Here is a 14848-nt window from a genome sequence, read left to right on the forward strand (position 1 = left end):
ACGCCTGATGTCGACCGTTGTTTATCCATTATTAAGAATCTGTCTGACTCCTTCTGGCATTTATTGAATACATACAGAACCAGCTAATTATCCATACGTGTGCACAGGATCTCATTTTCAGTTCCCTGTCTGATCCTTGTCATCATCCTAGGGCCACTTGGTTTAATTGGGATTTGTTGAAACTCTTCCCTTTCTGAGGTAAAGCTTCCATTTTGGTCTTGAGGCTTCGTTTCTTCCGCTCAACATCCAGCATCTAGACTGCTTTTTCCTTCTCCATCCCAATCCAGATTCCCCTTTGGCATTGAGTCGGAATATGGAGGATTACCCTTGACAATGTCTTTTGTCTTCGACCCATAAAGCTTCTATGTCTTGACCTTTCCTTCGGCTGCATCGGTGTAAAGGATTGTTTCAGGATATTCAAATATGAAACTTTGAGCTCGGCCCCACTGAAACCCTGTGGCATGGTGAGGGTGTATCTTTTTGGCATCTCTATATTGTTTGATGTCTTTTTTTGGCTCATCTTCATCTTGTTATGAAAGATGCCAGACTCCCGATCTCCCTGCGCATATACTACTATTTCTTTCTTGCTGTGGAGTCCTTGGTCCTCAATTACCTGCTTGAAATGTGTCATTTTGTCCACCTCTGCTCTTTAAGTGTTCTAGGGAAGAACTATTTGCACTCCTTGCACCCCTCTTATTGGTTTGTCTTCCGACAAGCATAAGTTGCACACCTTGTGTTTGTCTTTTTGTGCTTTGTTTTTGGAGGCACTTAGTTGAGAATCTAAAAGGGGTGTTTGCCATCCCTTCTAATTTTACAAGGAGGGCGACAGACAACTGGCACCTCTAAATGTACATTTGAAGTATTTTGTAGGATTTTCAATTGCTTTCATATTGTTTTTTTAAATATCACTGCATTATAAGTGCATGATCATGTACCACGTTTTATGTTTCTATAATATATATTCGGAGGTTAAAAAAGTCTAAAGCCTTATTCTCAATTTCATTGCAGAGCAAGGCACACCTCATTCCCCCACCCACCCCCAGATCAGCTCTGGAATGGTTGTCTGCAGATGCCCCTGGAAGGAGGACCGCAAGAGGTGCAAGAGGCAAGCTCCACTCCTCTACTATAAAGCTTCCCCCTTCCATGGGCCTTTGACTGTTATCTCTGCTCCTTTCTCCCCAACCCAGTTGTACTCTCCGACACATAGAATGGTACAGGAGGGTATGCAACCAAAATTATTTTCTTCCTATGTCAGGATACCAGTTAATTGTGGAAAAGTACAGCGTATGAACATGCACTGTTTGATTCTCTTGGTTAACTGGATCTATAAATATCGTATTAGTTAACCTTGCATGTGAGAGCAGAGCCACCCAATCACACTGTATGGTGTAATGCGGACTGCTATTAATTATCCTATACTGCTCTCTTGGTGTCAGTCTCTTGTGTATGCAGCTGCCAATCTGTATTCTGGCTTTTAAGAATCTTTTGATTCAGAAAGGGAGGGGAGTTCACAGACTGGTTCGATAACCATACTTTTTCTCCTGAGAGCAGAAAAGGACCACAATTTTCCTTGAAAAGGATATAGTAAAGACATCTGCTTTTAGAAGGTAGAGGCCCCTAGAGGTAGAGATGAGCCACTGGGTGCCTTAAAGGGGGATGTGATACATTCTCAGTACCTCTGATAACATTCTCCGACACATGGTCAAAGCCCAAAAGTTAAAACGAACTCTGGGTCTTTCGGTACTGTTCTCCCTTTTTGACGTATTTGTAAATCGCTGGTGAGCTCTTCCCTATTCTGGTGTTTTCATCTCTTTTTCAACATCCTCCTCCAATACTTCGAAGATCTTCTACTTGAAGTGGCGTACTATGTCTCCAAAACTAATGACAGAAAAATTATCAGAAGACCCACCACACGCTGGCACTGGAGTATTGTAGGAGTAATAAGGACATCACAGGGGATGGCACTATCCACTTATAGGTGGATGACGAGAAGGAAAACCCAATTAGGGTAATTTCCAGAGGCACTCACTAGATGTTGAATAATGGACAAGATGTGACTCCCAGAAAAACTTCACGCGGCAAAACCTTTCATTTCTGTACAGTCCCTCCAGCTTCCTAATACCTAGAGCCTCATAACACAATTATAACATTTTAGCTCTCTTTAAAGAATATCTACATTCACTTCTGCTGCATTAAAGGTTCTCCAATTCACATATCTAGCTCATTCACACTAACTGTATTAGGCTGGTCTCAATTTGACTACAGCTCTCCAAGTTATTCTTAGTTTTCACAAATTAATTTAAGCCAATTTATACAAACAAGACATGCTAAACGCCACTGCATTTCAAATTTCAACGTTTATAAACAATAACAATATGATAAGCAATGGTAGGCGATATAGCTCTCGCCCTTGAGACTTTGTCGTGAACGGTTTTAGACTGCTAGTAAGAGCACCCAGCACAGAAACAGCACAAACCCATGTAGTTGTAAGAAATAACTTTCGAGAGAATGATAAATCTAGTAAATCATTTAAGATTTTCACATGCTAAAAATTCCTATTAGAATAAAAATTATTTTGCAACAAAGACTGTGCTTTGAAAACTCATTTTTCGAGGCAGAATGCCTTGATCATGATCTCAAAAGAATGAACGTGGGAAAAATTAAACACGACCTGTGTGTAGGCTATTTGAATACCTCTCTGTATATCAGGGTATCAAAATCATTTGCTCTGCCTTGTTTAACATTAACAGACTGCAGTGAGAAAGGGCGTAACATCTTAACCATGGCGTAGTCTTCAGCACTTTTTCCTGAAGAGAAGGGCACCACACAGGTATGACAATACATTTACTCACCATAAGCTCAAACTATGAAACATGAAACTAAATGTGTGGTTGATTTCTGAATTTTACAAAAAGTATTTTGCAAAGGATTTTCATAAATGTTGGCTATCATTTGCAAAGAAGATACACCAGATACATACAGGCTTGTTGTCTGCAATCCAGCACTTGCAATATGTACAGAATTTTTTGGGCTGGGACTTCCAATAGTCTGCCCTAAAACAGAAACACAAAGGGAATTTTAGTGGCATAAAATATATCAGTACATACCTCACATTGGTTACAGTCCTAGAAATGTATAGGAGGTTTCACTGTTGTGTATCAGCATAACCACCGGCTGGCCCCTACACTGCATACACCTCATGTACTTTAAGAAGCTTCAAATGTAGTTTTATTGTTACACATTAGCACCAAGGGGTGAAATACAAAACAATTCCGCGCACTTGACTATGAACTTAGTACTTCTTGTTAGTTCCACGTTTTCTTCCCCTTACTGAATTGGACATTGGCTACTACCTATGCTCAGCCAAATTGCTTTCAGTCCAGATGATGGCACGGTTATGTACAGGAGGGTCGAAACGTCGCCGGCACCCTTATGGCAATGAAAAGACATTGCCAAAATTTCTTTGTAGAGCAATATTTCTATGAGCTATGTTTTCTATAAACGCTCTCCATATTTAACTGTATATTGTATACCGCTTTTTCTTTTCCATATCTGTGATCACTTTTTCAGGACATTGTTATCACTAGCACTGTGTCCACTTAGTTCACTGAGAACACTTGAATTCAGCAATTTTCTATAAAAGCTCAGCAATTTATAATAATATGCCCTTACATTTACTCTTTGTATAAATCAGTTTTCTTATAATTACAACACATAGTTATTTTTTTCCATTTGGTACATGTTTGGCTCCTACATTCTTTGTTTCAAACATACACTTTAAGTACCTGTTAAGTTAAATGTTTTAAACTATGCACTGAAATGAAATACTTATTGGACATTGTTGTCTATACCTATGAATAGCCCTGTCCACATTGGTCTACGGGCTGCTCCAGAGGTTGTTATGTAATGATCCCTGTATGGCAGTCGATCGTAGTGACTCACAATTTGCAACCTATCTTATTTATATTCATGATGTAGATCAGAATCCGACCCACAATGATCCGTATTTTTAATAACCAACCTATTAGTACATAGGTAGGTTCTTAAGAGTCTTTACTCACCACCAAAATTCTATTTGCAGTTTGTGACCAGTATTTTGCAACCAGATATTCGTTCGTATGGCCCTTAAGACACTAAAGTGGAGAAAGAGGAGACCGGCTTCCCCTTAGGAAATTCAATTAGGACCTCTTAAGGCAGAGAGCTTCTGATTAGGCTTTCTGAAAATACCATTTCGTGGATGGGGTCAAGGGTGGGGCTGAAGCTGCTGCTGTCAGAGTGTGATGCTTTAAGAAGGGTGCCAGCCTTTTGTCTCTCTTCCTGACTACTTTCAGGACTAACTCTGCTGCGCATGCTCCAGTCTAAACACCACAGTGCTGGGAGCACCAACACTTAAGGCAAAGATGAGCCTGAGGAGGACACGAGAGGACAAAAGACCCAAAGCTGTTCGGTAAGGGTAGACAGAGAATACTCAACCCGTCTGTCAACTGTGCATGAAAGTGGGAGCTGTTAGCCCACTTGTGGTTCCTCTTACAAGTACTCCCCAGCCAAGGATGGAGTTCTACACAAAGTACTCAGAGGATTACTATGCAACCAGAGCTGTGGCCTCTCTGACAGCCAGCTTCCCACGAGTGAGGTGATAACACCTGGAGTCTTATCTGGAGAAGAACTATAGTCCCTGTTCTGGAAAGCCTGGACAAAGGGGTAAGGATTGAGTCGTTCCTGCAGGAGGAGCTAACTAATGGTGTGGACACATGCAGCTGACCGTGGTGCTGAAGATCCGCCCACCAGAGACTCTTGAAGAACAAGGCTGGTGTGCTCATGACTAGAAGTTGGTCACTGAAGCACAGGATCCACGGCACTACCAAAGTATTCCTGATCAAATCCTCCCAGTCAACTTTACCATTGCAGCTGTGGTATTTGCTTGTATGTGTCTGGAAGATCTGTACTGAAGGAGAAGAGAACAACACTGACGTGGCACTTGCTAGAGTGCCTGAATTAATCCTGCTTTTGCAGTCCTGGCACTTTCCTGCATGAGCCTGATCAGCCTGAGCCACTGGAGAAGAGATTGGTGAAGCCATGGCACTCACCCAAGTGTGCTCAAATGAATAAGAATGTGCTAGCGCCACTGGTACTTGTCAATTGTGTGCTCTTGCCGACTATACAGTGAAAAGTGAAAGCTAATTCAAGCCACATGTACTGAAGCCACAAAATGGCTGCCCATGGTGCTATAACAAAGTGTACCCGATAGTATCTAACCATCACAGTATAAAAAAAAAAAGTCAGGCCCTTTGCTTGGTTTTTATTTTTCACAGAAAAAAAACAGATCAACCCTACAGCATTTGACATAACGTTTCCAAATTAACTAATCAGGCATATACATTTAGCATTGGCTAATCATCAGAACCAACTGAGAAAATATATATATCTCTTGCCTGGAGAGCTTAACATGGATCCTCGCTGTGTAAATCCTCTATCCCGAGTTCCGTCAGCAAGTTAACCAACCCTCTTGCCTTTTACATTCATCTATGAGAATCAATGTAATGTAATACCCATCTACAGGCCTTAATGTAGTGTAATATTAATGCACTCTTAAAGGCCTACTGGCTTTACCTTATGTATTTCACAATAAATACATTAGATCTATTACCTATCTTTCATAACTTGACATAGTAAAAAAAATCTGACTTATGGGATCTGACACAACTTATCCAAATAAACCCATAAGCCTCTAGCTATGACAAAAGGCATGGCACCATAACCAACTCAGTCCTGGTGGGTATGGCATACGGTTTTCCATTCGGCAAAATTTGCAAAACAACCACTCTTTTTCAGCTTTAACACAAACCAAAATATGTACTCAAGAATGTCAAAGTTTGGCAGAGCCAAAACCTTTTTTTCAGTAGTCACAAAATTACAAATGTATACAAAATTACAGTAGGCAAAAAAATACACAACCCTTCCTAAAATGGTATAACAAGAATTATCTAAGCGCAAATATTCTATCTTTGGGTTTGCCACTAGAAGTAACCCACACTAAAACCCTCGCCTACTACGGTAATCTGTGAGAGTCCCTGTTACAAAATATCAGTCTACAAGCATTAACATAGTGTAATGACAGTTCACTCTCAATAGCCTACTGGCTTTAAAATATGCTTTTCCCAAAAAAAATAAGTCAGGAATAATGCTTTTGTCGTATCTTTTCCTAATAAATAGATCAGGCCTTTTTGCCTTGATCAATAGCTTGTCTCCATAACCGACTCAGACCTGTTGTGCAAGGCATAAGCTTTTCCGCGAGGACAAAATGGCAATCAAAGTATTCTTTATCAACCGAAGCACATAACTTCTGTCCAATCATAATCTGTAGTCAAGAAAATCAACCACTGGTAGGTAAGGGCCAAATCCCATCTCTATGTATTGGTTTTCGCTCTTTTCTGTTGTTCACATAAGGTCTAGCGACAGCTGTGCTGTTAAACCAGAATTAACAAGCATTGAAAATGCAATAGGTCTCGCCTTTGATTAAGTTAAAGCTTTGCTAATGGTATTGTATAGCAAAGCAAATGGCTTTAACTTAATGAAAGGCGAGACCTATTGCATTTTTAATGCTTGTTTTTATTTTATTTAACTCTCCGTGTCAGATGAGTGAATAAAAAAGGTGGCAAAAGCGCATACATAATTTTGCAGGCGGCAGCGGGCTTGTCATAGCGCTTTTTTTTTTCTCTCTACAGCATCGGTATACCGGTTGACAAGCCAATACGTCCTAAAAGCGAGATGCATTGGCTTTTCCAGTGCTTTTTTTTTTTTTTTTTTAAACAGTGCATGTTAGGAATGGGGACAGAAACGGGTGGAAGTGCGCATTTAAAGTCACAAAGCGCTGGACCAAAAACCACAGCTCCCACCACGGATTCATCGACACCAGTACAATTTATATTGTTTATTTCAACAGTTTGACAATTCCCGGGGGCATAAAGAGAGCTACTCAGAATTGTGTGCAGTATAAATATTGTAATTAATTTGGATGTGTCGTAAATATAAAATACATGCTTATAACGACCAGGTGACGCCATGTCAAAGGTGCAATACTTTTGATTGAACAAATCCCTGAATTCTGGGAGTTGTATGGTTAGTTCTATTCAATGAATACAATTTAGGGTACTGCATCAGGGTTTAAATGGGGCCCGCTGGTTATTCTCTGCATGTGAGGGCGCCTGTGGCAAATCCAGAGCGCAAGGCCTTCAGCCTTGCCTATGAGCGCGCAGTGTGCTCTGCAGCCAGCAGCCCAAGCTCTCCTCCGAGAACATCGAGGCACATAAAAGAGAACAAGTACGGCCGAAGCGTACCACGTTTGTTTGGTAAAATAATTAATTAAATAGACACGCGTGTCCGAAGTGGACCGCACTTGTGTGATTACATAATTAAATACACAAGCGCGGCCGAATCGGACCGCGCTGCTGAGATTAAATATTTAATTAAATACACGCACGGCAGAGATGAAATAATTAAATATACAAACGCGGCCGAAACGGCATTGTAAATGCAATACGTCTCGCATTTGTTTGAGTTAGAGCTTTTGGCATTGTAAATGGCAATGTGTTTTACCTATGTATTATGGAATAGATGTATGTGGTGTGCAGCATGAGGCAAAGTAAGGAGAGTGGGGAGGAGAAGAGCAGCGTGAGGCACAAGGAAGGAGAGTGAGGAGAAGAGCAGCATGAGGCACAAGGAAGGAGAGTGAGGAGAAGAGCAGCATGAGGCACAAGGAAGGAGAGTGAGGAGAAAGAGGGCGAGGCCAAAGGAAGGAGAGCAGCGTGAGGCACAAGGAAAGAGTGAAGAGATGAGAAGAGCAGCGTGAGGCACAAGGAAGGAGGGTGAGGAGAAGAGCCGTGTGTGGCAAAAGGAAGGGGAGTGAGGAGAAGAGATGGGGAGGAACAAAGACAGACTAAATAGAACAGGTGAGGCACAAGGATGGAGAGTGAGCAGGAGAGCAGCATGAGGCACAAAGAAGGAGAGTGAGAAGAGCAGCATGAGGAACAAGGAAGGAGAGTGACCACAATAAACGCAAGCATTTAAAAGTGACATCCAGCACAACAACTAAAACCAGCATTGGCATACCCAATAGGTCTCACTTTTGGGACCTTATAAGTGTTTAGCCATGCAACAGTTGATGTTGTTGCACCAAGGATATTCTGCTGCATAACCAAATACTTATACGGTCCAAAAAGCGAGACTTATTGGCTATGCCAATGCTTGTTTGTTTTTTGTTGCTGTTTTGTTTAAGTTGCCAGATCTACAATATCTGGACATGATTTTTGTTAACAGTTCTTTTCATCAAATGAACGTATTTTCTTAGCTTTGAATGTTGTTTCCATTCTGGTTGTAGGAAACAGTCATTCCCGGGGGTGTGGGGGCTGCCGAACTTTGCAAATGAGAAAATGCCTGGTGCAGGAGCAATTTACAAGTGTGGAGTGAGTGAGCCCCAGGCAGCACGACTCCCCCACCCAGGAGTTCATGCACTGCACCAGCATACTCAGCATGGTTTAAGGAAACTCGACCCACTCCCTCCCAGGCATCGAACACATATTTACCAAGAAACTCTGAGAAGAGCCTGCCTGCTGTACTGACGGCTGGTGGTGTGTATGCCTGGTGGAAGCGTGCACTGACGGCTGGTGGTGTGTGCCTGGTGGAATCGTGCACTGACGGCTGGTGGTGTGTGTGCCTGGTGGAATTGTGCACTAATGGTTGGTGTTGTGTGTGCCTGGTGGAATCGTGCACTGATGGCTGGTGGTGTGTGTGCCTGGTGGAAGCGTGCACTGACGGCTGGTGGTGTGTGTGCCTGGTGGAAACGTGCACGGATGGCTGGAGGTGTGTGTGCCTGGTGGAAGCGTGCACGGATGGCTGGAGGTGTGTGTGCCTGGTGGAAGCGTGCACGGATGGCTGGAGGTGTGTGTGCCTGGTGGAAGCGTGCACGGATGGCTGGAGGTGTGTGTGCCTGGTGGAATCATGCACTGACGGGTGGTGGTGTGTGCCTGGGGGAAGCGTGCACTGACGCCTGGTGGTGTGTGTCCCTGGTGGAAGCGTGCACTGACGCCTGGTGGTGTGTGTGCCTGGTGGAAGCGTGCACTGACGGCTGGTGGTGTGTATGCCTGGAGGAAGCGTGCACTGACGGCTGGTGGTGTGTGTGCCAGGTGTAAGCGTGCACTGATGGCTGGTGGTGTGTATGCCTGGTGGAAGCGTGCACTGACGGCTGGTGGTGTGTGTGCCTGGTGGAAGTGTGCACTGACGGCTGGTGGAGTGTGTGCCTGGTGGAAGCGTGCACTGACGGCTGGTGGTGTGTGTGCCTGGTGGAAGCGTGGACTGACGGCTGGTGGTTTGTCTGCCTGGTGAAAGCGTGCACTGATGGCTGGTGGTGTGTGTGTGTCTGGTGAAAGCGTGCACTGATGGCTGGTGGTGTGTGTGTGCCTGGTGAAAGCATGCACTGACGGCTGGTGGTGTGTGTGTGCCTGGTGAAAGCGTGCACTGACAGCTGATGGTGTGTGTGTGTCTGGTGAAAGCGTGCACTGACGGCTGGTGGTGTGTGTGCCTGGTGAAAGCGTGCACTGACATCTGGTGGTGTGTGTGCCCGGTGGAAGCGTGCACTGACGGCTGGTGGTGTGTGTGCCTGGTGAAAGCGTGCACTGACGGCTGGTGGTGTGTGCCTGGTGGAAGCGTGCACTGACGGCTGGTGGTGTGTGCCTGGTGGAAGCGTGCACTGTCGGCAGGTGGCGAGTGTGCCTGGTGGAATCGTGCACAGATGGCTGGTGGTGTGTATACCTGGTGGAAGCGTGCACTGATGGCTGGTGGTGTGTGTGCTTTGTGGAAGCGTGCAGGGACGGCTGGTGGTGTGTGTGCCTGGTGGAAGCGTGCACATTTGGCTGGTGGAAGCGTGCACTGACGGCTGGTGGTGCGTGTGCCTGGTGGAAGCGTGCACGGACGGCTGGTGGTGCGTGTGCCTGGTGGAAGCGTGCACGGACGGCTGGTGGTGCGTGTGCCTGGTGGAAGCGTGCACTGACAGCTGGTGGTGCGTGTGCCTGGTGGAAGCGTGCACTAACGGCTGGTGGTGTGTGTGCCTGGTGGAAGCGTGGACTGACGGCTGGTGGTGTGTGTGCCTGGTGGAAGCGTGCACTAACGGCTGGTGGTGTGTGTGCCTGGTGGAAGCGTGGACTGACGGCTGGTGGTGTGTGTGCCTGGTGGAAGCGTGCACTGACGGCTGGTGGTGTTTATGCCTGGTGGAAGCATGCACTGAATGACTTCTAATCATTTAGGACTTCTAGCTATGATCCAATGCTTTGGATTTAATGTGTAAGGTTTGCGTTTTTTTAGTAACTAGTTCACATGTAAAAAAATGTGTGTATGTAAGTACAGGTTTGACATGCTACATGCGCTCTCTATTCCTTTACGAATAAGAAAACGGAACACTTTAATCACAAAAGCATTATTAATTATAAGACGAGGACGTCATGGCACTGAAAAAGGTGGGGGGGGAGAAGGAGGAGGGAGGACTGCAGAGCGAAGCTGCTGGCAGACTCTGACCTTGAAACCTAGAGGTTGGGGCCATAGGAGCGAGTAGAAAGGGAGACAAGGACACTTGTTTTCAAGAAATGAAATGCACTGGTTCATGCCCTATAGACAAACTTCCATGGCATGAATAGTGGTGAGGCTTGCAAACAGGAGCAGTTCTCCTCCTCCCTGTACAAAGGGAGGGGTCGAGAGGGGTTCAACTTTGGAGATAAGGAGAATGGAATGCAGAGGGAGGAGAGAACATCCAGGGCCTGTGACCCATGACGAGAGAGGAAAGCCATATGGCGCCTTTAAGCGCGAGCCCGCGCACATGAACAAAAGCTCTAGGCCACAGTGGTAGCAGTTTCTGAAGCCCTTACTAAAAGTCTCGCCATAGTACGGCGCATGCACTGCTCTAGGCTCGACCTAAAAAGCTAATTTGTGGGCTGCAAGTCCACTAACTGTAAACAAAATGAGACACAGCTCATGAACTGTCTAGGCGAGACCTAAAAGACGGGTTTATTGGGTAGGGTCAAGACAAACTCCTATAAAGTATGCACTAGTTAGAAAATCTAATACATTGTGGGAACGTTTCTCAAGTTTCCGGTATGGATGTGAAAAGAAAAGAGACTGGATTACCAAAGTGTGCATTCACCCCTCCCTTTTACAGTTGCAAAACTGACCCTTTGGCCTAGAATTTGAAAGATGCCGAGTATATGAGCCAGAAAAAGAAACAGAAACCAATCTGAGAGGATAGTTGCCAAACTACTTTAAAGACTACAAGTTACATCCTGTTTGATAACGAGAAATCCATGAACTGAAACAAACGGGCTGAGTAAATAAGCCTTATACTGAGAAATGTAACTATGCAAAAACGAACCACCTAACAATTGCCTCCATTAATCGGGCATCGGTATCACAAAACAACTCCACTGAAAGATAATTAACCTGGAAATCGCTATTTTCCTTGTTTTATAGTACAAATCACATTTTACCAATTTCATGTTTGAGTGGATCAGATTCTAAAATGAAAACTTGCACACACAGACTGCACATCTCAATCACGCGGCTTTACTAGGAAGCATTTGGGCACTTTCACTAGGTTAGGAAGGCATGCATACTGGCAAGGGTACAAAGGTCATGGGAAACTGGTACGGTGCTTTAAGATGAAGGCAAAGGGCTAGGGAAGCAAGAACGCAGGACACAAGATGACCCTGGGACAGAAGTAAACGGATACTAAGAATATACAACAAGCATTTGCAAAGCAATAGGTCTCGCATTTTTTAGTCAGAGCTATTTGCATTGTAAATGATAATGTCTTTTACCTATGTCTTTTGGTTTGGAGTTTAGTGGATATATCAACAGAGATACAGACGCAACACTGTCTGGAGGACTAAGAATGGGGAATTACCACTGGGACCAGAGAAACCCCTGCAGCACTGTCTAGAGGACTAAGAATGGGGAATTACCACTGGGACCAGAGAAGCAGCTGCAGCACTGTCTAGATGGCTAAGGATGAGGAATTACCACTGAGAACAGAAACACAGCTGCAGCACTCAGCTACTGTTAAAACGTTTGTGCAACGTTAAGTACAGGCCTGTAAACTGGCAGCAGACATGCAGCTATGCAACTTCTGCCGCACAAATTCGTGCAACTAGGAGAACTGGCAGAAGAGACCTGGAGTAAACGAAGAGGTACTATTTTATTTACAAGGAAAGTGAGTCAACCGGATCCAAAGACAACCAGATGGATGCAGGAAGGAATCACTCTAAGTCACAATGAACCCAAAAAGAACATAGGAGTTAAATCAAATGAAATCAAACAAAGCTTCATTCGATTTCCATCAGACCAATCATAAAAGCACAGCAATTCATTTGATCAAATTTCAATTCATAGGAGTTTAAACATGACACAGCACCTTTCTATACATAGGGCAAGTGCAGTCCATAGTAAAAGTTGAAAGACATAATAGCTCTCCCTTTAGGATTGCAAAAAAGCTTTTTTTCTATGAAAAATAAAAAAAGTGTACTGCCTCACTAAGAGTTAAAGACCTGGGGTATCATGTTACTCATGGGAGTATAATGTTTATAGTTTCTTCTAAAGCTTGAAAAACTGGGGGATTAGTGAAATGGAGGGGAATTGAGAAAATGCACCCCTCCCTGCCTATTTGCAACACAGGACTGGGGAGTTTTAAATCAGTCTGCGAAGGCTGGTTAGCCTCACGGTCTGAAGTCACAAGTCACAACAACAAGAATAGACCGCTGGAATGCGATGCTGCTGTGCAATGGAGAAATTACTTGTGTTACGGGGATTCACATTCATTGTGAGCATAACATGCGAAAATGCAAAGTATTTCCATGAGAAAATCTAGCTTTAGAGAGCGATTTTACAGTGTGTTTGTGGAAAATTTGATGGTTCCATTTCAAAAATGACTTTTTTTTATTAACAGTGAGCAGCAGTGAAGCGAGATAAGATTCTGGGCGATGGTGAGAAAACATGCAACTGGTGCCAATCGCAGGGGTGTGCGTGGGGCTGGGGGGAGCAAGCGGGGACACACACATTGCCAACAGTAATAGAGATTTTCCCATTAGCCTGCAAGGGCGCTCCCAGGGCCACATGCATAATGTTATTTTTCAATGGCGCTATAGCTATTAGATTGTGGTGACCCTGGGGGTTCACCAGCTATCAACGCCTCACCTCGTTAACAGTTGTTTCTCTCAGTCTGGCTCTGTTCCTTTGCTGCACTCCTCTTCAGCACTGAAACTGCATCATCACATTTGAACTGTGGGCACCCCTGTGCAGAATTCCAGCTCACTTCTTGGCAATCATCAACAAGGCCAGTGATTTTCCTGGCGAGCGCTCACGAGCCCAAGTAGCTTCAGCCCCATCCAAGGCATGCGGAGAAGTGATGACAATGGTGGCCACTGCCACTGGGTGGAGTTGCCAGATTGTCCCACGTTGCACAACACCATGCATCCAGTGCTGGGCTTGCATTTAATAACCTGATGCACTCTGGGAGTTGCAGTCTTGGGAACTAATTGGATTAGCATGCAATGAGGCCAGGGCTGGAAACATTGTGTCCTGTTGTCATGAAACCGTTTTGCATCACTGCTACCATGTGGAGGAAACAAGTGGAATTTGGCGTCAGCAAAATGTAGCACATAAATTCATAAACATTTTAGAAGGGATTCTCTACAAGACGGGCAGCACCTCTAGCCTTTAAAGTTTAGAGGGGCTGGTTCATATTGATTGCACAACTGCCGATGTAATTTAACGTGTAGATTTGCACTTCGTGGTAAGGGACACAATGGCATTTGCACTGTCTGACCAATGCAAACGTGAGATTTTGCCATTGGTCTATTCACGTGTCGGTGCAAATGTCAGTGCATTATTTCAAACACGGATATGTTGGTGCAAAACTGCACTAGAAATTGCAAAGGCTCCTAGGGAAAAGCCTGGAACCCCTGCCACCATTACATAAATTATATTTGACATTCAACGAGGACTGGTGTTGATTGGTAGTGTAGACATGTTAAGTGAAAGGACTTGGTCACTTTTACCTAGCTAGTTAGGGTCAAACCTTAAATTATCTTCTGACATTCAGGCCAAATCGTCTTCTTTCAGATAAAATACTAATTGCAATGCTTTTGATGTTATTGAGCTGTGAGAGACTTCTCTTTCAGTTACACTAATATGACTGAAAATGTCGATACATTTTACCACTGGATCTCCAAATATACACTGGTTATATAACTCTGTACACTACGATTGTGGACGTTTTCACTCCTTAATTATTAAATGTAGAGTCATTTTATTCTGTTATTTAATTTCCCAGGAACCTAGCTCCAGAGAGCAGTGGAGCACTTTACAAAATATTCTTAGACAGGAGCACCGCAGTCGCGAGCTGGTAAATATAAGGCAGAGTGCAAGGCAAGGGGCCACTTTAAAGCAATAAACAAAATGGGACGCAAAGGCAGACAGGGTACGGAATCTACGTGATGGAAAAGAAGGTGGCAATGTGTTCGGGTCACTATTGACACACTGTACTTTTTTTTTTACATCACAGATAATTGAGGCACAAGTGAGAGAAAAATAGCCTTGTAATCAAGAGACATTGTTAATTCTGACCCAGGAGTAGCGGTATAATAAACAAGCAGCCTACACAGAATGAGGACTAGAGGGCATGGGCTTTAGCGACTTTTGGCAGCTGCAGCCTGGTCTGTGAAGTGTTTTGCGCGGGTATAGGAAGCACATGGGAGCCGCTTTTGCAGGCACAAAACAGCCAGCTGCCTATTCTGAGGGTGCTGCAAAATGA

The 14848-nt window shown here is 44.3% G+C and overlaps 1 protein-coding gene across 3 annotated transcripts in view; it reads right to left on the minus strand.

Moving 5' to 3' along the window:
• WBP4 (WW domain binding protein 4) overlaps window positions 1-14848 on the minus strand; it is a 304942-nt gene that overhangs the window by 217222 nt on the left and 72872 nt on the right. For all 3 annotated transcript variants that reach the window (XM_085621969.1, XM_085621967.1, XM_085621968.1), the window contains exon 2: window positions 2981-3053. Coding sequence is in view for 2 of the 3 variants with exons in the window: in XM_085621967.1 (XP_085478093.1) it covers window positions 2981-3053 (73 nt within the window). In the remaining variant the exon portion in view is untranslated. The remainder of the gene's footprint in view (window positions 1-2980; window positions 3054-14848) is intronic.

The sequence above is a fragment of the Triturus cristatus genome, chromosome 8, assembly GCF_964204655.1.
Source record: "Triturus cristatus chromosome 8, aTriCri1.1, whole genome shotgun sequence".
NCBI lineage: Eukaryota > Metazoa > Chordata > Amphibia > Caudata > Salamandridae > Triturus > Triturus cristatus.